Source organism: Salmo trutta, chromosome 22 (genome assembly GCF_901001165.1).
Source record: "Salmo trutta chromosome 22, fSalTru1.1, whole genome shotgun sequence".
NCBI lineage: Eukaryota > Metazoa > Chordata > Actinopteri > Salmoniformes > Salmonidae > Salmo > Salmo trutta.
In genome coordinates this window covers 41,621,020-41,648,905 of record NC_042978.1, presented here as the reverse complement: position 1 = coordinate 41,648,905, position 27,886 = coordinate 41,621,020, and the positions used below count along the sequence as shown (strand labels likewise).

General features: G+C 44.8%; 2 protein-coding genes across 5 annotated transcripts; one reads left to right on the top strand and one right to left on the bottom strand.

The window, feature by feature from the left end:
* The first annotated feature begins 41 nt into the window (after window positions 1-41).
* Window positions 42-10,506, top strand: orc1 (origin recognition complex, subunit 1). Of its 2 annotated transcripts, XM_029708037.1 has the most exons (19): window positions 42-242; window positions 420-527; window positions 652-779; window positions 1,051-1,223; window positions 1,488-1,920; window positions 2,064-2,313; window positions 3,979-4,116; window positions 4,455-4,520; window positions 4,624-4,728; window positions 5,840-6,032; window positions 6,142-6,281; window positions 6,501-6,602; window positions 7,115-7,286; window positions 7,367-7,474; window positions 7,697-7,846; window positions 8,675-8,794; window positions 9,197-9,366; window positions 9,455-9,542; window positions 9,661-10,506. In XM_029708037.1, the coding sequence occupies exons 2-19, from the start codon at window positions 430-432 to the stop codon at window positions 9,859-9,861; spliced, it is 2,835 nt and encodes a 944-aa protein (XP_029563897.1). In that variant the 5' UTR covers window positions 42-242; window positions 420-429; the 3' UTR covers window positions 9,862-10,506. The 2 variants fall into 2 exon arrangements, with proteins under 2 accessions (XP_029563897.1, XP_029563898.1); XM_029708038.1 differs by lacking the exon at window positions 3,979-4,116.
* Window positions 10,507-12,888: 2,382 nt separating this feature from the next.
* Window positions 12,889-19,287, bottom strand: LOC115158747 (thrombopoietin receptor). Of its 3 annotated transcripts, none has more exons than XM_029708034.1 (12): window positions 19,038-19,287; window positions 18,588-18,708; window positions 18,254-18,441; window positions 17,836-17,987; window positions 17,448-17,613; window positions 17,037-17,148; window positions 16,714-16,874; window positions 14,820-14,962; window positions 14,431-14,590; window positions 14,119-14,203; window positions 13,933-14,020; window positions 12,889-13,426 (listed from the first exon to the last, which is right to left on the bottom strand). In XM_029708034.1, the coding sequence occupies exons 1-12, from the start codon at window positions 19,186-19,188 to the stop codon at window positions 12,971-12,973; spliced, it is 1,983 nt and encodes a 660-aa protein (XP_029563894.1). In that variant the 5' UTR covers window positions 19,189-19,287; the 3' UTR covers window positions 12,889-12,970. The 3 variants fall into 3 exon arrangements, with proteins under 3 accessions (XP_029563894.1, XP_029563895.1, XP_029563896.1); XM_029708035.1 differs by having other exon boundaries at window positions 14,119-14,200; XM_029708036.1 differs by having other exon boundaries at window positions 17,836-17,945.
* Between the last annotated feature and the right edge of the window lie 8,599 nt (window positions 19,288-27,886).

Sequence of the window (27,886 nt, the reverse complement as noted above, 5' to 3'; positions counted from 1 at the left end):
AGAATGTGAAGGCGTTCATTGGTCGATACTTCAGTCACATGCAAAGCACGCAATTTTTCGCGCGAAAGGTAGAAAGTGCAGCGACACAATCCGTTGTACTAGACAACCTTTTTTTGTTAGCTACGTGTAAAAGACAACTAGCTATATCACTACACTATAGCGCACCTTCGTTTATCTTAAACTGCTTGAAATTTGATCAACTTGCCCGTTCGACTCTTCAGACGAGTGGCTGTCTCTTTTCTGTGAGTATTGCAGCTAGCCTATTCATAGAGGTTAGCTAGCTAGCAAACTAAGGCCACCTTGCTCCTTGGGTTGTCGAGTGCAAGTATGGCAACTATCTAACGTGACTTGTCTTTGTCCCAAGTTGTCTAACCAAGTCTTGATTTACTCACTGTGCCAAAATGTGTCTTCTGTAAAAGGTCTGCAATTATGGTCAGCTACTTTACAAGATTGAGAGTGAGACGTATCTACAAATGGGGCGGAAAACCTTATAACTTCGACAGAAAGTTAAAGACTTATGGCTTTGAGTAAGTTTCAGCATAGTGTCATAACATACATTTGCTTGGAACCTCGTCAACAACGCTGTTCATTCATATTATGTTCCACTCGATTTCCAATGGAAACCATGTTTGATGGTCTTTTTCTCTCTAGGTACTTGAACATGAGCGTGGAGGGTCAGGAAGCAGTCACCACTGTAACACCTGGCCAGTACATCCTCATTGAGGGAAATGATGATGATAACCCCTTCGTTGCCAAGCTTCTCAAGTTCTTTGGCGATGGTGAGTCATGGTTTAATGTTATGCAATGTGCATACTGGCTTGCAACTTATTTAAAAATAAATCATGATTAACCTTTATTTAACTAGGTAAGTTATACTGGCTAGCCTATCGGTATGAACTGTTATTGTTGCTCAGATGACTTTGGCAAAAATATGTTGAAAATGCTCTGTTAGGTGGGGAAACATAATCATCCTTATTTCAAGCACCTATTTCAAGTAGCAAAGTGGATCATGTCCTGCAATGACCTTATGTACGTGTCTTTGGTCTTCAGAGTCCCACAAGCAGAAGAAGGCGCTGGTGCAGTGGTTCTTGCGCTTGTCTGAGGTGCCCCAAAATAAGATGTTGTTGCTGGGCAGGAGCCCCCATCCCCAGGAGATCTTCTACTACCTGGGACGTGCCTGTGACGATGAGATCAACGCAGAATCCATCCTTGGCACTGTACATGTGAGGCAGGATAATTCACCAGTAGAACCGTAGTGTTAGCGCCTGTGCTCTCTCTTGTTGACTTGAGAATTGGCCTTCTTAAGTGTTCTTAGATGTTTTTTCCTTGTCCCTATTCACTTAGGATTGCTTTCGTAGTTGTTCAGTTCTGGGTAATTTTCTCAGTCTGTTGTGACTGTTGACATTATAAAAGCACTTAATAAATGTTGTTGTTTGATTTTTATTTGGATTTTGATGCCATTTGAACGTCTTTCCTCTGCTCCCCAGGTCCAGCACGTCCCTGAAGATACTCCTTTTCCAGAGCCTGGAACCAAGGACACCCTCTATGTAAAGCTGTCCTGGGACACCAAGGCCTTCAATGTCTTAGACCCTGTCCTGATGCAGGATACCCCTGCCTCAACCCCTCCCAAACCTGCTCTCCCTCTGTTTCCCCCCTGTGCTTCCCCCGCGGCAACCCCTGTGTCTCGGGGCCCAGTGCGTCGTGCCCTGCCCACCCCAGACCCCACAGTGATGAGGAGAGCAGGGTCTGTGTCTGACACTAGAGCCACCATGAGCGCCGGGAAGATGGGTACCCTTGAGGCAGAGTCGATCCACTCTGCCTCCAAGCTCTCTGCCTCTAAAATCCTGAGCGCCAAGAGGAGGGGCAGCGCTGCAGACACACCGGGTGTACGCAAGAAACTACAGCTCAGCATTGGGGCCAGTGAGTGTCTTTATCTCAGGATGTGATCATCTAAAATGAATTCATTTTTAACAGTGTGTTGGTCAAGAGGAGATGGTGGAGCGCCTGGGAGAGCAGGTCCTGGTGGTGTAACGTGTGTGCGTGTGTGTGTCTACTCCTACAAGGTCCAGGGAAGAGAATGACCAGAGCAGATGTCCTCTGTGAGCTCTTGGATGAAGAGGTGGAGTCAGAGAAAGTTATGTCCCTCAAACTGAGCTCCTCAGTTTCACACTCCCTCCAGCATGGCTGCAGCCTCTCTCCCGTGAGAAGTGGCTGCAAGACCCCTAACGGCCAGAAGGGGTTCCCCTGGAAGCTCGCCTCAATCAGCCTGGACAGACTGTCTCCTACTGCCCTGGGAGAACAGGACTTCTCCAGGTAGGGTTAGACTCAGAGTATCCTTGACTCTGGTACCACAGGAATAGAGAGTTATGTGTGATGCTGTTTCTACTGGGCTTACAGGAGTTGTACAACGCAACAGAGATCAGCTGTACAACGTTACACAGATCAGCTGGTGCCATTTTGGTTAGATCTTAGCTATTTTTTTTACATTTCTTGCTTGTGCTTTGCAAAATAGCTACTTGTCAGCCTCTAAACATAATTCTTAACACTATATTCAAGTTCAATGTCCTGGTTGTGGAAGCTTTAACATCTTCCCAGGGTCCTCCAAGCTCAATGTCCTGGTTGTGGACGTTTTATTTAATTTTTTACCCTTTTTTTTCTCCACAATTTCGATGCTAAAACTCCCCAATGGGCTCGGGAGGTGAAGGTCGAGTCATGCGTCCCCCGAAACATGACCCGCCAAACCGCGCTTCTTAACTTCTTATGGGCAGGTGGGACGGTAGCGTCCCACCTGGCCAACATCCGGTGAAATTGCAGAGTGCGAAATTCAAACTACAGAATTATAAATATTTAACTTTCATAAAATCACACGTGTAATACATCAAAATAAAGCTCAACTTCTTGTTAATCCAGCCGCTGTGTCAGATTTCAAAACGGCTTTACGGCGAAAGCACACCATGCGATTATCTGAGGACAGTGCCCCGCATACAAAAGCATGAAAAACATTTCAACCAGGCAGGTGCGCCACGAAAGTCAGAAATAGGGATATAATAAATGCCTTGCCTTTGATCTTCTTCTGTTGGCGCTCCAAAAGGTCCCAGATACATCACAAATGGTCATTTTGTTCGATAATGTCCTTCTTTATATCCATAAAAACTCAGTTTAGCTGAAAACAGTGGTAGGCTGACATTTTTGTTTTTGGGGATGGTTTGTCCTCGGGGTTTCGCCTGCCATATCAGTTCTGTTATACTCACAGACATTATTTTAACAGTTTTTGAAACTTTAGTGTTTTCTATCCAAATCTACCAACTAATTATATGCATATCCTAGCTTCTGAGCCTGAGTAACAGGCAGTTTACTTTGGGCACGCTTTTCATCCGGACGTGAAAATACTGCCCCCTACCCAAGAGAGGTTAACACCTGCCCGCTTAACCAGGAAGCCAGCTGCACCAATGTGTCGGGAGGAAACACGGTTCAACTGACGACCGAGGTCAGCCTGCAGGCGCCCAGCCCACCACAAGAAGTCGCCAGAGCACGAGAAGCCAAGTAAAGCCCCCCCCCCCCCCGGCCAAAACCTCCCCTAACCCGGACGACGCTGGGCCAATTGTGTGCCGCCTCCTGTTGGACGCCTGATCACAGCTGGTTGTGATACAGCCCGGGATCTAACCTGGGTCTGGAGTGACGCCTCTGGCACTGCGATTTGTGCCTTAGACTGCTGCGCCACTCGGCAGACTGGTTGTGGAAGCTTTAACATCATCCCAGGATCCTCCAAGCTCAATGTCCTGGTTGTGGAAGCTTTAACATCATCCCAGGATCCTCCAAGCTCAATGTCCTGGTTATGGAAGCTTTAACATCATCCCAGGGTCCTCCAAGCTCAATGTCCTGGTTGTGGAAGCTTTACCGACATCATCCCAGAGTCCTCTAATATACTGTGAGTAGTATCAGTAAGCCAGTGTGCCCCCTCCTTCCCTCCTTCTACAGTGACCTGTTGCTGGCTGTGACTACCCTGACCCTAGAGGATGAGGTATTTGAGGCAGGGTTACCTACAGACTCTGGCTCTGCCAAGACCCCCAAGAAGAGACAGGCCACCCCCAGGAGGAACTATGTTAGAGGACAGAAGTGAGTGGGCCACCCCATGTCTGGTGACAGGAGCACGGGTGTGGTGGTTGGGTGTGGTGGTGTAGGCGCGGTATAGCGGTCAGTTTGGAGCACTTGGTGGGAGCTTGCCTGTCTGTCTTCATAGACATGGCTTCGCAGCAGATGGTACATAGTTCCACTGGTTTCATTTGAGATGGATTAAAAATCCACAGCTAATGAGAGACGTCACTTAGCTCATGTTGATAAGCAGTGTGTTTACTACGGGCAGCTAAGTCACCGTAACCAATAGACAAGTCACATATTCGTAGTAATAGTAGATTGCAAATTGAGTGTCTTGACACTTTTCTGTCTTCCCAAAGAGCTACCACCCCCTCCAGGAGGAAGGAGTCATCCATGGCCATTAGAGAGTCTGCTCTGGGGGTGCTGTGAGTATCTAACAGTCTGATCGATCAGTCACATTATTGATTACTCTGTTCTTATGATCCCATTCAGTTATTTATATTTCTTATTATCGTCTTTGTGTCTCAGGGCGGAGGAGGACTCTGAGTACTCTCCCATGCAGCCGATTGCTATGACTCCTCGCTCCAAGAGGAAGTCAGCCCAGCTGGTGTTGTCACGCATCAGGAAGCAGTTGTAAGTGCTGGTTGTCATGTGACTTATAGGTATGCCCCATAGAGAATGATGGAGGTCTCCAGATGGATAAAACCTGTTTTTGGACATTACCATTGAGGGCTTCCACCGTTTTAAAGTAGTCAGCTATGGGTTAAGGAAGGATCATGGGGATTCCATCCAGGTCATCGGGATTCCATCCAGGTCATCGGGAGGGATCAGCCAATGAATTCTACTTGAGCAAGCATTCCATAACTGCAGGTGGCAGTAAATCACTAACATTGGCTTTATACCTGTTCAAACAACACACTCCAAGTGGCAGTATGCACGCTTGCAATGTGTATACCAACTCATAGAAGTACTAGAAGAAAATGGACTACTTCAAAATGGAGATGTACTCAATGGCACTGCCAAAGATGATCTGTTATATTGACAAGGTAGTCGAGTGACCACTCTAACAATGGAAATGCATGTCCTCAAAGATGGAAGCGCTGTACTGTCTTTGATGGAAGGCTGGTGGGAGGAGGCGAGACCAGGTGGGACCGTTCTAGCCAATGAACAACAGACATGTTTTAGTTTTTTTCTGAACGTGCTGAAATCCTACATATCAGTGCATTCGGAACAACCTAACCAGTATGAAACTTCTATTGGATCAAATAAGCCTCACGTAGCAAATTAGCAATTCATTTTTGTTGTTGACTAAATTAGACACTCTGACCTCCATACAAAAATTCCTCGCTTTGTGGTCTTATTTTCATGGACGGATTTTGGGTGGAGTAAACCCTCTTGCTTTACCTCTTTCTCTCTGTCTCTGCCCATGTGCTCAAACACACACAGAAAAGTCCTCTAATTCTATCTCTGGTATGCCCCTACTGGCTGAAAGGAACTGTGACCATCTAAGGAGTCATTTTAAAGCGTTCACTTCTGAGTGATTTTAAGTTAGTTGAAACAAATGGAACAAGATTGATGGGTTGTTTAATGATACCTCTGTGGTGGTTGCCACCAATTGATGTTATCAACTCAGTTCAATTTGTATCTCAAAAAATGCATTTAAAAAAAATCTTCCTCTACAAAGTATTTTTGGAATGCCATTTTGAAGTATTATTTACTAAAATGTGTTAATTTGTTTTTATAGGAATATGTTGGACAATACCGAAGAGCTGAGCTCCGATGGAGAGGATGACTGTTTCATTCCCTCCAAGAAGGCCCTACAGAGCAGCAGCGATGAAGAGAAGACAGAGAGTGAGGAAGAGACCGTGGTGAGGAAGATCAGAGGAAGAAATTGCAAGACCCCCGCCAGGACCCCACGCAAAACGGCCAGCAAGAAGGTATGTATTGCTATGGTAGGCTTCTGTGGTGCCTGTCTACTCTTCTTTTTTCCCATTCTGTCCTGAGCTGAGGAAGGGATTGAGGAATTCTGTGTGTTTTCCCATCCAGGCCACCCCCAGTACCCCCCGGACCCCCTGTCATGCCACCCCCAGTACCCCCCGGACCCCCCGTCATGCCACTCCCAGTATCCCCAGCCGGACTGTTCCAGCCAGGCAGCCAGGGAACATCCTGGAGGAGGCCAGGGCTAGGTGAGAACAAGCTGGCATCGTATCCAGACAGTACATTTCAGCCAATGATTTACTTCTGTGTTTATTTAAGTCAGGCAACTTTGATTGGGGTGGGGGGTCACAAAAGAATCGGAACTCATCATGAACGCAGCTGTCTCTTCCCTGTAGGGAGCAGGAGTTCTTTTATTTATTTAGATGTGATCTTTGTTGTTTTATTGACGTGTGTGTCCCTGTCCTCAGGCTGCATGTGTCGTCAGTACCAGAGTCTCTTCCCTGTAGGGAGCAGGAGTTCCAGGATATCTATGACTTTGTGGAGAGCAAGGTTATGGATGGGACCGGAGGGTAAGATTGACAGACGCCTCACTACGTTTCAGGAAATATTGTTACTGTGTGAACCCTGTCTCACCAAAACCAGAATTTTCAGGAATTTGAGAACTGCCATATTTTACCCCTAACAAAACTTCTGAAGCTATTTTGAACAAATTATTTTAGTCTTAGTTATGGTAGGTAATGGCATGGAAACTCTGGGTCATGTTCAGTTGGAACCAAGGGGAGAAAGTACTGTGAAATGACACTACAATGAGTGTTGCCTTCTCATTGGACAAGTTCCGTAGTGCTTCCTCAGTTTTTCTCTAGTTTGATCCCTTCTGAACATGACCCTGGATTAGCTGTTCTATGTGATGGTCAGTAACAGTAGAGTTTACATAAATAGCAGCATTGTCACGGTAGCTCGCAGGAATGATTGTTTTGATGGAAAATTGACTTGTTTCTTATGTTGATGCAAGTAGTGTCGACACTCCTTAACTTGCTGATATAACGTTATGGAAAAAGGGTTACAGTAGCTGTCTGTCTAGGTGTATGTACATCTCTGGTGTTCCGGGAACTGGGAAAACCGCCACCATCCACGAGGTTATCCGGTGTCTACAGCACGCCTCTGATATGGATGAAATCCCCACATTCCGATTCATCGAGATCAACGGCATGAAAATGACCGACCCTCACCAAGCCTACGTCCAGATTCTACAGGTATGTGTATATACACAAACACACACACACACACACTCGCTCCAAGTATCAGTGTAACTCCTGACTGTGTTCTCCTCCAGAAACTGACGGGCCAGAAGGTGACCGCTGACCACGCAGCAGCCCTATTGGAGAAGAGGTTCAGTAACCCCACCCCCAAGAAGGAGACCACCGTGCTACTGGTGGACGAGGTAAGGCCGCTGTTTATCCGCTCTGTCTCGACTCTAAGGATAGGAGAATACGTAACCATTGTTGACACCAACTGGGAATTGCTGATAATGGATTTCAAGACAGAGAATCGTCTCTGTTCTACACTCAATTGCTCTATTCTGCATATTCATTGACTTAATGGAGATGCCTGGTCTAGTCATTCTGTTTCTATGACTGACCCTGTGTTCTCTTCCCTCCCCCAGCTGGACCTTCTGTGGACCCGGAAGCAGAATGTCATGTACAACCTGTTTGATTGGCCGACAAGGCGCCACGCCCGCCTGGTGGTGCTGACCATCGCCAACACCATGGACCTGCCTGAGCGGATCATGATCAACAGGGTGGCCAGCAGACTGGTAAGGACCGTGGAGATACTTCAGTGCACTGGCTGTCAAACATCTCCTTGGACCCAGACGTTTCACAATTTAGTTGTAGCCCTGAACTAGCTCACCTGATTCTCCTAGTCAAGGGCTTGATGACCGGTTGAATCCGGTTTGTTAGCTCTGGAATGGATCAAACGCGTAGACGGGTTAGCTGACAACGTTAGGAAAATGATGTACGTACATCAATGTGGCCGGAAGCCAAGCTTTATGATTCTGAACGGTCGGATAGCTAGCAGCAATGACAAGAAGCTGCCATGTGGGAATCATAGGTGGCTCGTTTCATCTTGTTCTTCATACCATGTCTTGTTTTGACTAATGTCAATGCTAATACGGAAAAAAAATTCTCCCTAGCAAACTAACTGTAAAGCTGCTCATTTGTGTAAATGTGTTTGTTTTCAATAAAGATTGAGACAAAATATAGTTTCCATGTTGTCTACAGTCTAAGCCAAGTCATTTATTTTGCCCCATAGTTGCGCTTGGGTTTGATTTTGTTGCTAAACAACCAACCCGTGTATTTAACGGCCTGCTGGGGTTCCCAGACGAGCGGTTTGAGAACCACTGCATTAGTGTTCTATTTAAGTCCACTCCCCACCACACGAGGGAGCTGTTAGATTGTTGGCCAGGCTGGCAATCGCTGCTTTCATATGAGCTTCCATGTGGCGGCTTTTACTCTATATAGTCTGTATTGCTGGGAAATTCTTTCAGCGTGTTTGCGGGCCTATTGAAGTGCAGATCAAACCAGTGTCCATATGGGAGTGTTTGTTTTTAACTGTAACTTCCTGTGCGTCTCTCTGTGTCCAGGGCCTGACCAGAATGTCGTTCCAGCCGTACAGCTTCAAGCAGCTGCAGCAGATCATCACGTCCAGACTGATCAAGGTCAAGGCCTTCGATGAGGACGCTATGCAGCTGGTCTCCAGAAAGGTAGGCCATATTGGGACGGCAGGGTAGCCTAGTGGTTAGAGCGTTGGACTAGTAATCGAAAGGTTGCAAGTTTGAATCCCCAAGCTGACAAGGTACAAATCTGTCGTTCTGCCCCTGAACAAGGCAGTTAAATCATTGTTCCTAGGCTGTCATTGAAAGTAAGAATTTGTCCTTAACTGACCTGCCTAGTTAAATAAAGGTAAAATAAAAAATAATGTACAAAAAATTGTCCCTCTATTATTCATCCCAGGGTGCACCACTCAGGTCTTCCACAGTCCTTTTCTTTTCTCCCTGCCTCTTAATTGATCAGTTAATGTCATTTATTGGAATGATACTGTGAAGTGTTCTGTGACTACCTATTGGTCAGTGGTGTCTGAGCGCTGTCCCCCTTCCGTCCTCTAGGTGGCAGCGTTGTCAGGAGACGCTCGGCGCTGTCTGGACATCTGTCGCCGCGCCACTGAGATTTGCGAACACTCCGCCTCGCACCCGTCCTCTGCGGGATTGGTGAGAATGAGTCATGTGATGGAGGCGCTGGATGAGATGTTCTCCTCCTCCTACATCACGGCCATCAGGTAAGAGACATCCCATTGCTCCACAGACCTGTCAGTCTGTTCCCATTGGCCCAGAGAGCTGTCAATCTATGTGAAATCTCTGTGTTAGGTGTGCATCGTTGCAGGAGCAGCTCTTCCTGAGGGCGGTCATTGCTGAGTTCAGGCAGCTGGGACTGGAGGAGGCCATCTTCCAACAGGTATAGGCCCTAATGAGGACAACATTGACTCTCTACAGCTCTTGCTCAACACATCTTTCCCTCTTTTACCTGTGTTGTGGAGTTCTCTTATCTAAAGTCCACTGTCCCCTCCTCCCAGGTGTTTGTGCAGCACCAGGCTCTGAGTCGTGTGGAGGGCCTGCAGCCCATCAGTGTGTCCGAGGGTCTGGCCGTGTGTCAGCGTCTGGGTGCGTGTCGTCTGCTGCTGCTGGAGGCCAGCCATCTAGACATGCTACAGCGGGTCAGACTCAACGTCAGCCAGGATGACGTGCTCTACGCACTCAAAGCTGTCAGAGACTGAAGACCATCGGGGGTCCTAAGGTACAGGGGTGAGGATGAGGGTCTTATTGGGGCCTAGAAGGGAACCTGCTCCATCACAACCAGTCAACTTGGTCAGTTTGATTTTCAACAACCAAGATCCCACTCTAACTACAAGTCATCAGGACCACCGTTGGACCACATAGTCCCACGCCTCAACCACTGCCAATACTACTGTACCACCTTGTCTTTGTCCACGGTGGGTCTTTTTAGAGGCTCAGTTTTGTTTGTTGCCGTCTTCTGAGAGAGGTTTTAGGAAATCTGTTTTAGTATTCTTTTACAAATGCTTTTCAATGTCATTGTTGTCAGAACATCATTTTTGGAAGCTCTTGAAGGGGAAACGGCAGTGCACTTGAACATTTGATGGAGTTCTGTCATAATTCAAGAACACAAATCATGATTTCTATTATATTGGTTTTACGTTTGTTTACTGAAAATTGCTTGTTACAAACTTTTGTAAGGATATTTAGGTCTGGTTTTAACTCATTGTGTTGATGGGAGGAGAGCATTTGGCTTTCCTCTTTATCCTTATTCAAGCATTTTAATGTTGCTGTTGGTTTTAGGATGTTCTTCATTATTGTTGTGTGAATATTGTATCTACCAGTAATAAAGATATTTAATAACAATACTTGTGTATGAAGCCCTAGTTTTCCATTCTTCATGTAGTCCTGATTACATTACTTCAACAAATGACCGGTATTGCTTTCCAGAGGTTAGAATGAAGAAAGCATATTTTGTAGGGATAAGCTAATGATGGACATTCAGAAAGTGTCATTAGGGGGTCTGAATAAAGAAAATCAGGTTTTTAGAAATGTTTGCTAATTTATTAAAACTGAAATGCCTTATTTAGACCATTTGCTATGAGACTTGAAATTGAGCTCCGGTGCATTCTATTTCCATTGATCCTCCTTGATGTTTCTACAACTGGATTGGAGGCCACCTGTGGTGGATTCAATTAACTAGACATGATTTTGGAAAGGCACACACCTGTCTAAATAAGGTCCCACAGTTGACAGTGCATGTCAGCAAAAACCAAGCCATGAGGTCGAAGGAATTGTCCATAGAGCTCCGAGACAGGATTGTGTTTCAAGACAATGATCTGGGGAAGGGTACCAAAACATGTCTGCAGCTTTGAAGGTCTCCAAGGGCACAGTGGCCTCCCATCATTCTTTAAATAGAAGTTTGGAACCACCAAGGCTCTTCCTAGAGTTGGCTGCCTGACCAAACTGAGCAATCGTGACCAAGAACCTGATGGTCACTCTGACAGAGCTCCAGAGTTTCTCTGTGGAGATGGGATAACCTTCCAGAAGGCTAACCATCTCTGCAGCACTCCACCAATCAGGCCTTTATGGTGGTGGCCAGACGAAGCCACACTTCAGTAAAGGGCACATGACAGACCGCTTGGAGTTTGCCAAAAGGCACCTAAAGAACTCTGACATGAAAAAAATATTCTCTGGTCTGATGAAACCAAGAGGGAACTCTCCTGTGTCAAGCGTCACGTCTGGAGGAAACCTGTCACCAACCCTACGGTGAAGCATGGTGGTGGAGGCATCACTCTGGGGATATTTTCAGCGGCAGGGACTGGGAGACTTGTCAGGATCAAGGCAAAGATGAACGGACAAAGTACAGAGAGGTCTTTGATGAAAACCTGCTCCAGAGCGCTCAGGACCTCAGACTGGGGCGAAGGTTCACCTTACAACAGGACAACGACCCTAAGCACACGGCCAAGACAATGCAGGAGTGGCTTCGAGACATGTCTCAATGTCTTTGAGGGGCCCAGTCAGAGCCTGATCAAACATCTCTGGAGAGACCTGAGAATAGCTGTGCAGCGACACTTCCCATCCAACCTGACAGAGCTTGAGAGGATCTGCAGAGAAGAATGGGAGAAACTCCCCAAATACAGGTGTGCCAAGCTTGTAGCGTCATACCTAAGAAGACTCGATGCTGTAATCGCTGCCAAAGGTGCTTCAACAAAGTACTGAGTAAAGGGTCTGAATACTTATGTAAATGTGATATTTGTTTTTTAATTTCAATACATTTGCAAACATTTCTAAAAACCTCTTTTTGCTTTGTCATTATGGTGTACGGATTGTAAATAGAGGATTTTTTATCTTTAAAAACCTACATTTTATCCTAAAATTACATACCAAAATCTAACTGCCTGTAGCTCAGGCCCTGAAGCAAGGATATGCACATTCGTGATACCATTTGAAAGGAAACACTTTGAAGTTTGTAGAAGTGTGAAATGAATGTAGGAGAATATAACACATTTGATCTGGTAAAAGATAATACAGAGAAAGTTTTGTTGTTGTACCATCTTTGAAATGCAAGAGAAAGGGCATAATGAATTATTCCTGGCCAGGTGCAAGTTAGACTTTGGCCACTAGATGGCAGCACTGCATATGCAAAGTTTTAGAGTGATCCAGTGAAATATTGCATATCTATTCAAAATGTTGTATCAGGATTGCCCAAATGTGCCTAATTGGTTTATTAATACATTTTCAAGTTCATAGTTGTGCACTATCCTCAAACAATAGCATGGTATTCTTTCACTGTAAAAGCTAATGTAAATTGGACAGTGCAGTTAGATTAACAAGAATGTAAGCTTTCTGCCCATATCAGATATGTCTATGTCCTGGGAATTGTTTTTGTTTCTTACAACCTCATGCTAATCACATTAGCCTACGTTAGCTCAACCGTCCCATGGATGGGACACCGATCCTGAAGAAGTTTTAATCCATTTTAGAATAAGGCTGAAACGTAACAAAATGTGGGATAATCAAGGGGTCTGAATCCTTTCCAAATGCACTCTACAGTATATACCTTACAGACAGATATGTGACAAGTTAAATATATATATATTTACAGTATATAGTATGACCGTGCAACATATCCATACCCGTTCATCCAGATTTGGGTGCACTTGATATATTATCCCATTAATCATAAAAATACATCTTTAATAAGCCGTATGCAAGGACCTGTTTTAGTAGTGATGTAATGGATATTGTTTTGATGTTTTGTAACTGTCCAGTTTGTGTGCCTTTGTTGAGCTGTGCCAATCAGGTGTTTGCATTAGCTGAGTTTGTTCCCTAAAGGTTGGCATAGAGCTTGCCGGCCCTGCTGCTGTCCTGACAGTCCAGTATCTCTATAGGCTGCTCGGCCAGCAGCATGTAGGAGCGGTTGAGGATGTCCGTGGTACTGGAGGATGATGGGAAGTTGGAGGAGCAGTGACACCTCATCTGGAGAACCTCATCTTCCCCCAGGCTTCGAGACTCTGTCCCCACCTCCCCGTCATACACATACTTGTTCCCTTGGAAACAGGGGTTGACGTCATCCGTGGCCAGGGTCACGTAGTCCTGGCTGAGCTCCAGGGCCAGGGTGGGGAGCCTTTCCTCCTCCCCGCCAGCGGAGCCTCGTTCTGGGGAGAGTAGTAAGGAGGAGTCCCTGGGAAGCTTCCCTCCATCTGGAGCCTCCCTCTCAGACATAATCTCCACCACACAGGCTGGGGTCTCCTCAGAATATTGCTTGATAATGAAGGGAGGGTCCTATGGAGGTAACACAGGTACGTACAGAGACTCAGATCCAGTGGTTTCCAACACATCCACATAAAGATAAACCACATTGAACACACAGTTAAAATGTGACCCCTTCAATTGATCTAACCTACACAAAAATGCAACATGCAACAATTTCAAAGATTTTACTGAGTTACAGTTCATATAAGGAAATCAGTCAATAGAAATAAATAAATTAGGGCCTAATCTATGGATTTGACATGACTGGGCAGGGACGCAGCCATGGGTGGGCTTGGGAGGGCATAGGCCGTCCCACTGGGGAGCCAAAGGAGAAATGCTCACTAACAGGGATGTAAACAAATTTGTCCACAACATTTGAGAGAAATAAGCTTTTTGTGCATAAGGAAAATTTCTGAGATCTTTTATTTCACCTCATGAAACATGGGACCAACGCTTTACATGTTGCGTTTATATTTTTGTTCATTATAGTTCCATAATGTTAATCTACTGTGTACTGTAATCAATTATGTTTTTACCCAAGTCTGGCCGTTGATGTCTGTCAGGAAGCCGTGCAGTACTTTGTCAAGTTTTGGGACTGGAGGCCACAGATACCGTTTGAGCTTACTGGGGGAAAAATCATTGAGTACACAACATGTCCATGAATAGGGTTTAAAAGATACGTGTGTTTACGGTAGGTGGTACACACTGAAAAAGCATCTTACCTGAGATACCTGGAGAACATTGAGAGGAACACAACTGATAGGATGAGCATCATGAGAGGAATGCAGAGGATGAAGAGGGCCCCTGCTGAGTTCAAATAAAGAACCAGAGTTTGAGAATGACAATAGCCTGCCTGATTAGAAGCGCAGTGACTGTAATATCTACTATTCATGGGTTGCACCTCTCTAGGCCTACCTGAACGTCACAGAATACAAAAAGGTTTGAACTATCAAGCAGTATCCATCTTCCCATGTACAGCAGACATTTTATGTAATCAGATATGGAAAATGGTCTCCATAGAAGTGTTACTTTACCTATATCTGAAGGTGTGTCCACAGTGAGTGGGGGTGACCAGTCGCTCCAGTAGCCAGCGTAGACTGACCCATTGGGCCTGGCTCTGACCTGGATAAAGTACTGGCTGCCAGTCTGAATGTCCAGACAAGTACTGTTCTCAGGGACCTGTAGGGTCACCAGCTGAAGAGAGAGGACAACACACAATAACACCAGTGGAGGCTTTGGGGAGGACAGCTCAGTTCAGCCTCCACTGAATTGCACCCAGTTATTGGTTTGTACTGCAAAATACAAACTCATGACAAAACATGTAGTTCCTTGTTTACATATGCAATAAGGACAGAGCCAGGTTTATGGGTTTACCACAGAACAGGTCTGTAGGTAGGCTCTGTAGGTAGGCTCTGTACTGTACCTTCCAGACGGCCTCCCCTTGATGCTGGAAGCGGAGCTGGTACATCAGGTGGAGAGACAAAGCCAGTAGGGGTGCACCCCATCTCAGACGCAGCCTGCCCCCCTCCCACTGCCCCCTCAGCCTCCCTGGAGGGCCTGTTTGAACTGACCGCAACATGGAGAGAGGAGAGAGAGACATAACATGAGTTTTACAGAGATGATTAGTGCACCATCGAGAGCATCCTGACCGGTTGCATCACCGCCTGGTATGGTAACTGCTCGGCATCTGACCGTAAGGCACTACAGAGGGTAGTGCGTACAGGCCAGTATATCACTGGGGCCAAGCTTCCTGACATCCAGGACCTATATACTAGGTGTGTCAGAGAAAAGCCCCAAAAATGATCTATGAATTGTCACTTCACCCCTACCTACATGTACAAATTACCTCAACTAACCTGTACCCCTGCACATTGACTCAGTACCAGTAACCCCTGTATATAGCCTTGTTATTGTTATTTTATTGTGTTACTTTTTATAATTTTTTTTACTTGAGTTTATTTGGTAAATATTATCTAAACACTTCTTGAACTGCACTGTTGGTTAAGGGCTTGTAAGTAAGCATTTCACATGAAGGTCTACAGATGTTGTATTTGGCGCATGTGACAAATAAAATTTCATTTCATTTCATTTATTTGATGTCCATAATACAGATTGTATTGTTACAGATTCACACCACCGTTCAAAAGTTTGGGGTCACTTAGAAATGTCCTTGTTTTTGAAAGAAAAGCAAATATTGTTGTCCGTTAAAATAACATCAAATTGATCAGAAATACAGTGTAGACATTGTTAATGTTGTAAATGACTATTGTAGCTGGAAACGAGTTGCAGAGTTGCAAAGAAAAAGCCATATCTCAGACTGGCCAATACAAAGAAAAGATTAAGATGGGCAAAAGAACACAGACACTGGACAGAGGAACTCTGCCTAGAAGGCCAGCATCCCGGAGTCGCCTCATCACTGTTAACGTTGAGCGGGTACTATTTAATGAAGCTGCCAGTTGAGTAGACTAGACACTAGACACTCTAGTATACTTGTCCTCTTGCTCAGTTGTGCACCGGGGCCTCCCACTCCTCTTTCTGTTCTGGTTAGAGCCAGTTTCCGCTGTTCTGTGAAGGGAGTAGTACACAGCATTGTACGAGTTCTTAAGTTTCTTGGCAATTTCTCGCATGGAATAGCCTTCATTTCTCAGAACAAGAATAGACTGACAAGTTTCAGAAGAAAGTTCTTTGTTTCTGGCCATTTTGAGCCTGTAATCGAACCCACAAATGTTGATGCTCCAGATACTCAACTAGTCTAAAGAAGGCCAGTTTTATTGCTTCTTTAATCAGGACAACAGTTTGCAGCTGTGCTAACATAATTGCGAAAGGGTTTTCTAATCATCAATTAGCCTTTTAAAATGATAAACTTGGATTAGTTAACACAACGTGCCATTGGAACACAGGTGTGATGGTTGCTGATAATGGGCCTCTGTACGCCTATTCCATAAAAAATCTGCCGTTTCCAGCTACGATAGTAATTTACAACAGTAACAACGTCTACACTATATTTCTGATCAATTTGATGTTATTTTAATGGACTAACAACGTCTACACTATATTTCTGATCAATTTGATGTTATTTTAATGGACAAAAATTACATTTTCTTTCAAAAACAAGGACATTTCTAAGTGACCACAAACTTTTGAACAGTAGTGTATTTCAACAAAGATTCTTCAAAAATTTAGAAAAATGCATGCTAGACTCCACCTCTTTCCATTTGTTTAACTCTTAATGGCAATGTAGTATACTGGTAGTCTCCTTTTTTAACTGAAAGGAAGCGTTCACAGCTGCCAAGTCATCTATTATCAGTGTAACTCACTGCTGTTGTTGAGTCTGAAGGGTTCAGTATAGAAGGTCCGTTTGAGAGAACCAGGACCAGTACCGAGTTTAACCAGTATCTCACTGGACTCCGCTCCATGGAAACGGCATTGGTAGGAGGTGTTCTCATTCTGCAGACACTTTCTCCAGCCCTCCCTTTTACTGCAGAGATTACACAAACAGCGGTTTAATGATACATAATCACCAAGTATGTTTTACAATGCAATATGAGTTTTGCTTTCATTTATGTCTCACTGTGGAACATTTTGCTGTAATCATGTAGAGTAGCGTGTTTGTTGAGGTCATTTGTATGTTAACAGCTACCTGGCTCCCAGCTTGTAGTTTAAGGTATAGGTAGCATCTCTGTAGGACTGCCCATTCCATTGGCAGGTGATGTTTTGCAGGTCAGAGGTATGACACAACAATGAGATATCAGCTGGAAAACAGTGGTAGTAAACTCCATCACTCTTACAGTGCTGTCAGTAAACAACATCATCTGAATATATTCAACTGAAATGTGTCTTCCGCATTTAAGCCAACCCCTCTGAATCAGAGAGGTGCAGGGGGGCCGCATTAATCCACATCCACGTCTTTGGAGCCCGGTCGAATAGTGGGTTAACGGCCTTCCTCAGGGATTTTTACCTTGTCAGCTCGGGGATTCAATCCAGCAACCTTTCGGATACTGGCCCAACACTCCTACCCGCCGGGCTACCTGCCGCCCCACAGGTTACCCACCTGCGCTCTGAGGTACCATGGCAGTGATGGGGACCGACCAATCGCTCCAGTGACCGCTGGTCTCTGTCTCACTGTAGCCATTGGGTTTGACCCTCAGCTGGACGCTGACCACCTCCCCTGGCAGCAGAGAGACTAGGCTGTGGATGGGGGACCTCATGGACCTTATCTGGAGACAGAGGGAAGAAATATCACAGGAAGTCTACAGCAGCAGTACAGTGAACGTTCTTGCACAAAATGGACGCCATGTAGCCTACCAACAAGGTGGGTACTAATAGTGAATGCCCCAGTCATGATAGATTTTTTACCAAACACTTAATATGTCTGTTTCCCCTTGCAGTGAATGTGACTGATGAATTGGTGTTGATTTTGTGTTTCTGAGTTTCAGTACCAGTTCTGTCCTCTCCCCCAGTCCCTGGGAGGAGTAACGCATCCCATAATGCACGTTGTTCTTCCAATCTCTTGATGCGTGCCAAGCCACCTGGAACTGCCCAGCCTGCCCTGTCGGGTGAAGGGATACATTCACAGGGGGTTCCAGGAGACCTGAGAGACAGAGACACAGACAGACAGACAGACAGACAGACAGACAGACAGACAGACAGACAGACAGACAGACAGACAGACAGACAGACAGACAGACAGACAGACAGACAGACAGACAGACAGACAGACAGACAGACAGACAGACAGACAGACAGACAGACAGACAGACAGAGAGAGAGAGAGAGAGAGAGAGAGAGAGAGAGAGAGAGAGAATGAAACAGGGAGGATGAGCTTCAGATTTCAAACTAAAATTCTCTCTCTCTCACCCTGGTCCTCAACGCTGATGGTGCGTGTGAAGAGTGTGTAGTTGGAGCTGCTCTCCACCACTCTGATGTGTGTGAGCGTGAACAGGAAGACGTCAGAGCAAGGGAAGAAGCAGACATGGAGAACCTTCTCTTCCTCCCCTTTCTCTGTCCTCTGGAGAGTCAGTTTACACCGCTTCTCCTTTTCCTCACTGGTCAGGGACAGAGGAAATATGACTGGTGTCAGTGCCTGGTAGTACAGAGTGTATATCAACTGTTCACTTCAACTGTAATACATGTTAGTGTATTTTCTGAAAATATTGCCATTTTTTTATTTACCAGAATACATTGAACATACTTATCATTCCTGTAGAAGAAGTCATAAGCCGTGTTGCCTGGTGCCTCCCAGAAACAGGTGAAGTCATACTGTGTCCTGGTAAAACACTTTGGATCCGCATCACCAGCCAACAACAACACATCTGGATGGGAAATAATATCATTTATTACAGTTTTGAAATAAAAATGTTGAATTCTGTAATTTATTATTGTTTTATAATGCTGTAACAAATTGTATTTTGCCATTTAGTAGACGCTTTAATCCAGAGCGAGTTACAGTAATGAGTGCATACATTTTCTTACTTTTTTGTAAAAACAGGCATAAATCACCAATACTGCACAACGAGAGAGAAGTTCAGCTGAGAGATGAATAACAATGTTGCCTTGTTTTGTCTAGCCATAACACTATTCCAGATGACTATTTTTGTCAATTCAGCGTGTTAAAAAACAAACTGGTGGTCCAATGTCCTACCTTTCTTTGACAGGTGAGGGACAGCCTCATCTACAATCCCATGCCCCAGTACGTTCACCCAGCCTGCTATGATCCAGAGCCAGACAGAGAGTACCCTCGAGGTGAGATGGAGATCCATGACATCCACAGACAGGTGGCAGGTGTGTCCCATCCACAGACAGGTGTGTCTGATCTACCCCATCGCTGCCCCAAGCTCTATGTCTGAGAGTGGCAAGGTGTTTGTGAGTGTCTGTCAGCATAGCGTTGTGGTCTGGGGTGTAGGGGGATTGTACTGATGAGGGGAGGCTCTATCTGACAGGTCCTCGTTCTACAGGAAGTGGGTGTTGTGTGGTTTGAGCCAACCCACATGGTGGTACAAGGGAAAGTGTGGCCTCTAACACACATTTATCCCATGTTGATGTTTTCATACATTCAATACAAACCTCTTTCACTCTATAAGCCATCACAGATACTCTCTGGTCTCTCAAAAACATAAACAAATGTATGTTCAAATTGAAATCTTTGAACATGTCATCCTTTATTCAGTGTCTGCAGTAACAGTCAGTTATATGAAGTGTATAGCAACACATTATGACCACAATTCAGCAACTATCTCTTCCAACTAATCTACTAGCCAGTAGACCGGAGACAGCCAGGCCCTTGGGGCCAGACAGAGCATTGCCTCACAGATATACTGTAGATAGAGGTGCTTCTATAGAAGTTGCATCCTTCATCAGTTCCTCTTTTACTTGGGCAGCAGGTAGCCTAACGGTTAAGAGCATTGGGCCTAGTAACCGAAAGGTTGTTGGTTCGAATACCCGAGCTGTCAAGTTGGAAAAATCTTCAGTTTTTCCCTTGAGCAAGGCAGTTAACCCCCAACAACAACTGCTCCCCGAGCCCCCATGGACATCAATTAAGGCAGCCCCCCGCACCTCTCTGTCAACTGAGCCATACAGGACCAGTTTGTTGTAATGTAAGTTCATAGAGGACCAGTTTGTTATAATGTAGGTTCAGACAGGACCAGTTTGTTATAATGTAGGTTCAGACAGGACCAGTTTGTTATAATGTAGGTTCAGACAGGACCAGTTTGTTATAATGTAAGTTCAGACAGGACCAGATTGTTATAATGTAGGTTCAGACAGGACCAATTTGTTATAATGTAGGATCAGACAGGACCAGATTGTTATAATGTAGGTTCAGACAGGACCAGTTTGTTATAATGTAGGTTCAGGCAGGAAAGGTTTGTTATAATGTAGGTTCATACAGGACCAGTTTGTTATAATGTAGGATCAGACAGGACCAGATTGTTATAATGTAGGTTCAGACAGGACCAATTTGTTATAATGTAGGATCAGACAGGACCAGATTGTTATAATGTAGGTTCAGACAGGACCAGTTTGTTATAATGTAGGTTCAGACAGGACCAGTTTGTTATAATGTAGGTTCAGACAGGACCACTTTGTTATAATGTAGGTTCATACAGGACCAGTTTGTTATAATGTAGGTTCAGACAGGACCAGATTGTTATAATGTAGGTTCAGACAGGACCAGATTGTTATAATGTAGGTTCAGACAGGACCAGATTGTTATAATGTAGGTTCAGACAGGACCTGTTTGTTATAATGTAGGTTCAGACAGGACCAGTTTGTTATAATGTAGGTTCAGACAGGACCAGATTGTTATAATGTAAGTTCATAGAAGACCAGTTTGTTATTATGTAGGTTCAGACAGGACCAGTTTGTTATAGTGTAGGTTCATACAGGACCAGATTGTTATAATGTAGGTTCAGACAGGACCAGTTTGTTATAATGTAGGTTCAGACAAGACCAGTTTGTTATAATGTAGGTTCAGACAAGACCAGTTTGTTATAATGTAGGTTCAGACAGGACCAGTTTGTTATAATGTAGGTTCAGACAGGACCAGATTGTTATAATGTAAGTTCATAGAGGACCAGTTTGTTATAATGTAGGTTCAGACAGGACCAGATTGTTATAATGTAGGTTCAGACAGGACCAGTTTGTTATAATGTAGGTTCATAGAGGACCAGTTTGTTATAATGTAAGTTCAGACAGGACCAGATTGTTATAATGTAGGTTCAGACAGGACCAATTTGTTATAATGTAGGATCAGACAGGACCAGATTGTTATAATGTAGGTTCAGACAGGACCAGTTTGTTATAATGTAGGTTCAGGCAGGAAAGGTTTGTTATAATGTAGGTTCATACAGGACCAGTTTGTTATAATGTAGGATCAGACAGGACCAGATTGTTATAATGTAGGTTCAGACAGGACCAATTTGTTATAATGTAGGATCAGACAGGACCAGATTGTTATAATGTAGGTTCAGACAGGACCAGTTTGTTATAATGTAGGTTCAGACAGGACCAGTTTGTTATAATGTAGGTTCAGACAGGACCACTTTGTTATAATGTAGGTTCATACAGGACCAGTTTGTTATAATGTAGGTTCAGACAGGACCAGATTGTTATAATGTAGGTTCAGACAGGACCAGATTGTTATAATGTAGGTTCAGACAGGACCAGATTGTTATAATGTAGGTTCAGACAGGACCAGATTGTTATAATGTAGGTTCAGACAGGACCAGATTGTTATAATGTAGGTTCAGACAGGACCAGTTTGTTATAATGTAGGTTCAGACAGGACCAGATTGTTATAATGTAGGTTCAGACAGGACCAGATTGTTATAATGTAGGTTCATACAGGACCAGTTTGTTATAATGTAGGTTCAGACAGGACCAGTTTGTTATAATGTAGGTTCAGACAGGACCAGATTGTTATAATGTAAGTTCATAGAGGACCAGTTTGTCATAATGTAGGTTCAGACAGGACCAGTTTGTTATAGTGTAGGTTCATACAGGACCAGTTTGTTATAATGTAGGTTCAGACAGGACCAGTTTGTTATAATGTAGGTTCAGACAAGACCAGTTTGTTATAATGTAGGTTCAGACAAGACCAGTTTGTTATAATGTAGGTTCAGACAGGACCAGATTGTTATAATGTAGGTTCATACAGGACCAGTTTGTTATAATGTAGGTTCAGACAGGACCAGATTGTTATAATGTAGGTTCAGACAGGACCAGTTTGTTATAATGTAGGTTCAGACAGGACCAGTTTGTTATAATGTAGGTTCATACAGGAAAGGTTTGTGATCGTGTAGGTTCATGCCTTTTTGTTTATACATAGATGTGTACAAGTAGTGTGTGTGTGTGTGTGTGTGTGTGTGTGTGTGTGTGTGTGTGTGTGTGTGTGTGCTCGGGTGTCAGGAAGCTGAGCTCAACAGGGCTCTGCGTGCCAGTCCTCAGTCCTAGCCTGTGGCTGGTGTCCTGGTGTCAGCAGCAGGAGGAAATCCTCTGACAGATCAGCTCTCTGCAGCAGGGAAGAGGCCAAGCCACAGGGTTTGTGTATGTGTGTGTTGACAGATCAGCTCTCTGAAGCAGGGAAGAGGCCAGGCCACAGGGTTTGTGTGTGTGTGTGTGTGTGTGTGTATGTGTGTGTGTGTTGACAGATCAGCTCTCTGAAGCAGGGAAGAGGCCAAGCCACAGGGTTTGTGTGTGTGTGTGTGTGTGTGTGTGTGTGTGTGTGTGTGTGTTGACAGATCAGCTCTCAGAAGCAGGGAAGAGGCCAGATCACAGGGTGTGTGTGTGTGTGTTGACATCAGCTCTGTGCTGCAGGGAAGAGGCCAGGCCACAGGGTTTGTGTGTGTGTGTGTTGACATCAGCTCTGTGCTGCAGGGAAGAGGCCAGTGCCCCAACGAGCCTGGGCTGCGGTTTACCCCTGACACCCCAACACGCTGCAACCCAAAGTGACAGAAGAAGGCCACCATGGGTAAAAAAACATCACTTCACTTGACCTCACACCTCCCAGGACTCAGTGGCAAAACAGTGGTGACAGAGCAGTGCAGTATCGCTGGGTTAGATATGACAGGGGAAAAAAGTCTGATTTGCTACTTTAGATTCACAGCTCAAGTTACTTATTACGTGCCTCTGCGATCAAGAAAACAAAACCTATTTTCTCACAGAGTAGATAGATACACCATTCAAAGAAATGCAGGTAGCATACAGTATGTCACAAAGGTAAACAAGTGGTCTGTGTATATGATTTATACTAAACTTTTACAAAAGGATGATATATTCTGTAAGTACACTTTAAGAGGAAGGAAAGACAGTAAAAAGCACAGCGGTTACATTTTCATGAAAGCAAATGATATACTGTACTACCATTTTATTTACCGTTACTTTACCAGGTACGTTGACTGAACACATGATCATTTACAGCAACGACCTGGGGAATAGTTACAGGGGAGAGGAGGGGGATGAGCCAATTGGAAGCTGGGGATGATTAGGTGACCATGATGGTATGAAAGCCAGATTGGGAATTTAGCCAGAACACCAGGGTTACCACCCCTACTCTTACAATAAATGCCATGGGATCTTTAATGACCACAGAGAGTCAGGACACCCGTTTAACGTCCCATCCGAAAGACGGGAAATAACTGAATATACACATGAATATACACAGGAATATACACATGAATATACACATATTTCTGGTTCAAGTGCTACATTGTATGTTTTCTCCCCAGTCGGCTCCATCTCAATCCATCTCAGAATGAACAGCAACCTCCATGTGTGTCCATAAAAAAGTATTCTCTCCATTTGGAAGGAGGAAAGGTCATAGGGCACCCCACATACTCTGTCAGTGTAGTATCATGTGACTCTGTCAGTGTAGTATCATGTGACTCTGTCAGTGTAGTATCATGTGACTCTGGCAGTGTAGTATCATGTGACTCTGCCAGTGTAGTATCATGTGACTCTGGCAGTGTAGTATCATGTGACTCTGTCAGTGTAGTATCATGTGACTCTGGCAGTGTAGTATCATGTGACTCTGCCAGTGTAGTATCATGTGACTCTGGCAGTGTAGTATCATGTGACTCTGTCAGTGTAGGATCATGTGACTCTGTCAGTGTAGGATCATGTGACTCTGTCAGTGTAGTATCATGTGACTCTGGCAGTGTAGTATCATGTGACTCTGTCAGTGTAGGATCATGTGACTCTGTCAGTGTAGTATCATGTGACTCTGTCAGTGTAGGATCATGTGACTCTGTCAGTGTAGGATCATGTGACTCTGTCAGTGTAGTATCATGTGACTCTGTCAGTGTAGTATCATGTGACTCTGTCAGTGTAGTATCATGTGACTCTGTCAGTGTAGGATCATGTGACTCTGTCAGTGTAGTATCATGTGACTCTGGCAGTGTAGTATCATGTGACTCTGGCAGTGTAGGATCATGTGACTCTGTCAGTGTAGTATCATGTGACTCTGGCAGTGTAGTATCATGTGACTCTGGCAGTGTAGGATCATGTGACTCTGGCAGTGTAGTATCATGTGACTCTGGCAGTGTAGTATCATGTGAATCTGTAAGTGTAGTATCATGTGACTCTGTCAGTGTAGTATCATGTGACTCTGTCAGTGTAGGATCATGTGACTGGCAGTGTAGTATCATGTGACTCTGGCAGTGTAGTATCATGTGACTCTGGCAGTGTAGTATCATGTGACTCTGTCAGTGTAGGATCATGTGACTCTGGCAGTGTAGGATCATGTGACTCTGGCAGTGTAGTATCATGTGACTCTGGCAGTGTAGTATCATGTGACTCTGGCAGTGTAGTATCATGTGACTCTGGCAGTATAGTATCATGTGACTCTGTCAGTGTAGTATCATGTGACTCTGTCAGTGTAGGATCATGTGACTCTGTCAGTGTAGGATCATGTGACTCTGTCAGTGTAGTATCATGTGACTCTGTCAGTGTAGTATCATGTGACTCTGTCAGTGTAGGATCATGTGACTCTGTCAGTGTAGTATCATGTGACTCTGGCAGTGTAGTATCATGTGACTCTGGCAGTGTAGGATCATGTGACTCTGTCAGTGTAGTATCATGTGACTCTGGCAGTGTAGTATCATGTGACTCTGGCAGTGTAGGATCATGTGACTCTGGCAGTGTAGTATCATGTGACTCTGGCAGTGTAGTATCATGTGAATCTGTAAGTGTAGTATCATGTGACTCTGTCAGTGTAGTATCATGTGACTCTGTCAGTGTAGGATCATGTGACTGGCAGTGTAGTATCATGTGACTCTGGCAGTGTAGTATCATGTGACTCTGGCAGTGTAGTATCATGTGACTCTGGCAGTGTAGTATCATGTGACTCTGTCAGTGTAGGATCATGTGACTCTGGCAGTGTAGGATCATGTGACTCTGGCAGTGTAGTATCATGTGACTCTGGCAGTGTAGTATCATGTGACTCTGGCAGTGTAGTATCATGTGACTCTGGCAGTGTAGTATCATGTGACTCTGTCAGTGTAGGATCATGTGACTCTGGCAGTGTAGGATCATGTGACTCTGTCAGTGTAGGATCATGTGACTCTGGCAGTGTAGTATCATGTGACTCTGTCAGTGTAGTATCATGTGACTCTGTCAGTGTAGGATCATGTGACTCTGGCAGTGTAGTATCATGTGACTCTGTCAGTGTAGGATCATGTGACTCTGGCAGTGTAGGATCATGTGACTCTGTCAGTGTAGGATCATGTGACTCTGGCAGTGTAGGATCATGTGACTCTGGCAGTGTAGTATCATGTGACTCTGGCAGTGTAGGATCATGTGACTCTGTCAGTGTAGGATCATGTGACTCTGTCAGTGTAGGATGATGTGACTCTGGCAGTGTAGGATCATGTGACTCTGGCAGTGTAGTATCATGTGACTCTGGCAGTGTAGGATCATGTGACTCTGTCAGTGTAGGATCATGTGACTCTGGCAGTGTAGGATCATGTGACTCTGTCAGTGTAGGATCATGTGACTCTGTCAGTGTAGTATCATGTGACTCTGTCAGTGTAGGATCATGTGACTCTGTCAGTGTAGGATCATGTGACTCTGTCAGTGTAGTATCATGTGACTCTGTCAGTGTAGTATCATGTGACTCTGTCAGTGTAGGATCATGTGACTCTGTCAGTGTAGTATCATGTGACTCTGGCAGTGTAGTATCATGTGACTCTGGCAGTGTAGGATCATGTGACTCTGTCAGTGTAGTATCATGTGACTCTGGCAGTGTAGTATCATGTGACTCTGGCAGTGTAGGATCATGTGACTCTGGCAGTGTAGTATCATGTGACTCTGGCAGTGTAGTATCATGTGAATCTGTAAGTGTAGTATCATGTGACTCTGTCAGTGTAGTATCATGTGACTCTGTCAGTGTAGGATCATGTGACTGGCAGTGTAGTATCATGTGACTCTGGCAGTGTAGTATCATGTGACTCTGGCAGTGTAGTATCATGTGACTCTGGCAGTGTAGTATCATGTGACTCTTGCAGTGTAGGATCATGTGACTCTGGCAGTGTAGGATCATGTGACTCTGGCAGTGTAGTATCATGTGACTCTGGCAGTGTAGTATCATGTGACTCTGGCAGTGTAGTATCATGTGACTCTGGCAGTGTAGTATCATGTGACTCTGGCAGTGTAGGATCATGTGACTCTGGCAGTGTAGGATCATGTGACTCTGTCAGTGTAGGATCATGTGACTCTGGCAGTGTAGTATCATGTGACTCTGTCAGTGTAGTATCATGTGACTCTGTCAGTGTAGGATCATGTGACTCTGGCAGTGTAGTATCATGTGACTCTGTCAGTGTAGGATCATGTGACTCTGGCAGTGTAGGATCATGTGACTCTGTCAGTGTAGGATCATGTGACTCTGGCAGTGTAGGATCATGTGACTCTGGCAGTGTAGTATCATGTGACTCTGGCAGTGTAGGATCATGTGACTCTGTCAGTGTAGGATCATGTGACTCTGTCAGTGTAGGATGATGTGACTCTGGCAGTGTAGGATCATGTGACTCTGGCAGTGTAGTATCATGTGACTCTGGCAGTGTAGGATCATGTGACTCTGTCAGTGTAGGATCATGTGACTCTGGCAGTGTAGGATCATGTGACTCTGTCAGTGTAGGATCATGTGACTCTGTCAGTGTAGGATCATGTGACTCTGTCAGTGTAGGATCATGTGACTCTGGCAGTGTAGGATCATGTGACTCTGGCAGTGTAGGATCATGTGACTCTGTCAGTGTAGTATCATGTGACTCTGTCAGTGTAGGATCATGTGACTCTGTCAGTGTAGGATCATGTGACTCTGGCAGTGTAGTATCATGTGACTCTGGCAGTGTAGGATCATGTGACTCTGGCAGTGTAGGATCATGTGACTCTGTCAGTGTAGTATCATGTGACTCTGGCAGTGTAGTATCATGTGACTCTGGCAGTGTAGTATCATGTGACTCTGGCAGTGTAGTATCATGTGACTCTGCCAGTGTAGTATCATGTGACTCTGGCAGTGTAGTATCATGTGACTCTGGCAGTGAAGTATCATGTGACTCTGCCAGTGTAGTATCATGTGACTCTGGCAGTGTAGTATCATGTGACTCTGGCAGTGTAGTATCATGTGACTCTGGCAGTGTAGGATCATGTGACTCTGTCAGTGTAGTATCATGTGACTCTGGCAGTGTAGTATCATGTGACTCTGGCAGTGTAGGATCATGTGACTCTGGCAGTGTAGTATCATGTGACTCTGGCAGTGTAGTATCATGTGAATCTGTAAGTGTAGTATCATGTGACTCTGTCAGTGTAGTATCATGTGACTCTGTCAGTGTAGGATCATGTGACTGGCAGTGTAGTATCATGTGACTCTGGCAGTGTAGTATCATGTGACTCTGGCAGTGTAGTATCATGTGACTCTGGCAGTGTAGTATCATGTGACTCTGTCAGTGTAGGATCATGTGACTCTGGCAGTGTAGGATCATGTGACTCTGGCAGTGTAGT

Coding starts and splice junctions, on each gene's coding strand:
- LOC115158747 (XM_029708034.1), bottom strand. CDS start 19,188: ATGGGACACACCTGCCACCTGTCTGTGGATGTCATGGATCTCCATCTC. Junction 17,149..17,447: donor CATGGTACCTCAGAGCGCAG/GTGGGTAACCTG, acceptor ACTGTTTTCCAG/CTGATATCTCATTGTTGTGT. Junction 13,427..13,932: donor ACATCAACGGCCAGACTTGG/GTAAAAACATAA, acceptor TTACCTCCATAG/GACCCTCCCTTCATTATCAA.
- orc1 (XM_029708037.1), top strand. CDS start 430: ATGGTCAGCTACTTTACAAGATTGAGAGTGAGACGTATCTACAAATGG. Junction 4,521..4,623: donor GAGTCTGCTCTGGGGGTGCT/GTGAGTATCTAA, acceptor TTTGTGTCTCAG/GGCGGAGGAGGACTCTGAGT. Junction 6,603..7,114: donor GTTATGGATGGGACCGGAGG/GTAAGATTGACA, acceptor CTGTCTGTCTAG/GTGTATGTACATCTCTGGTG.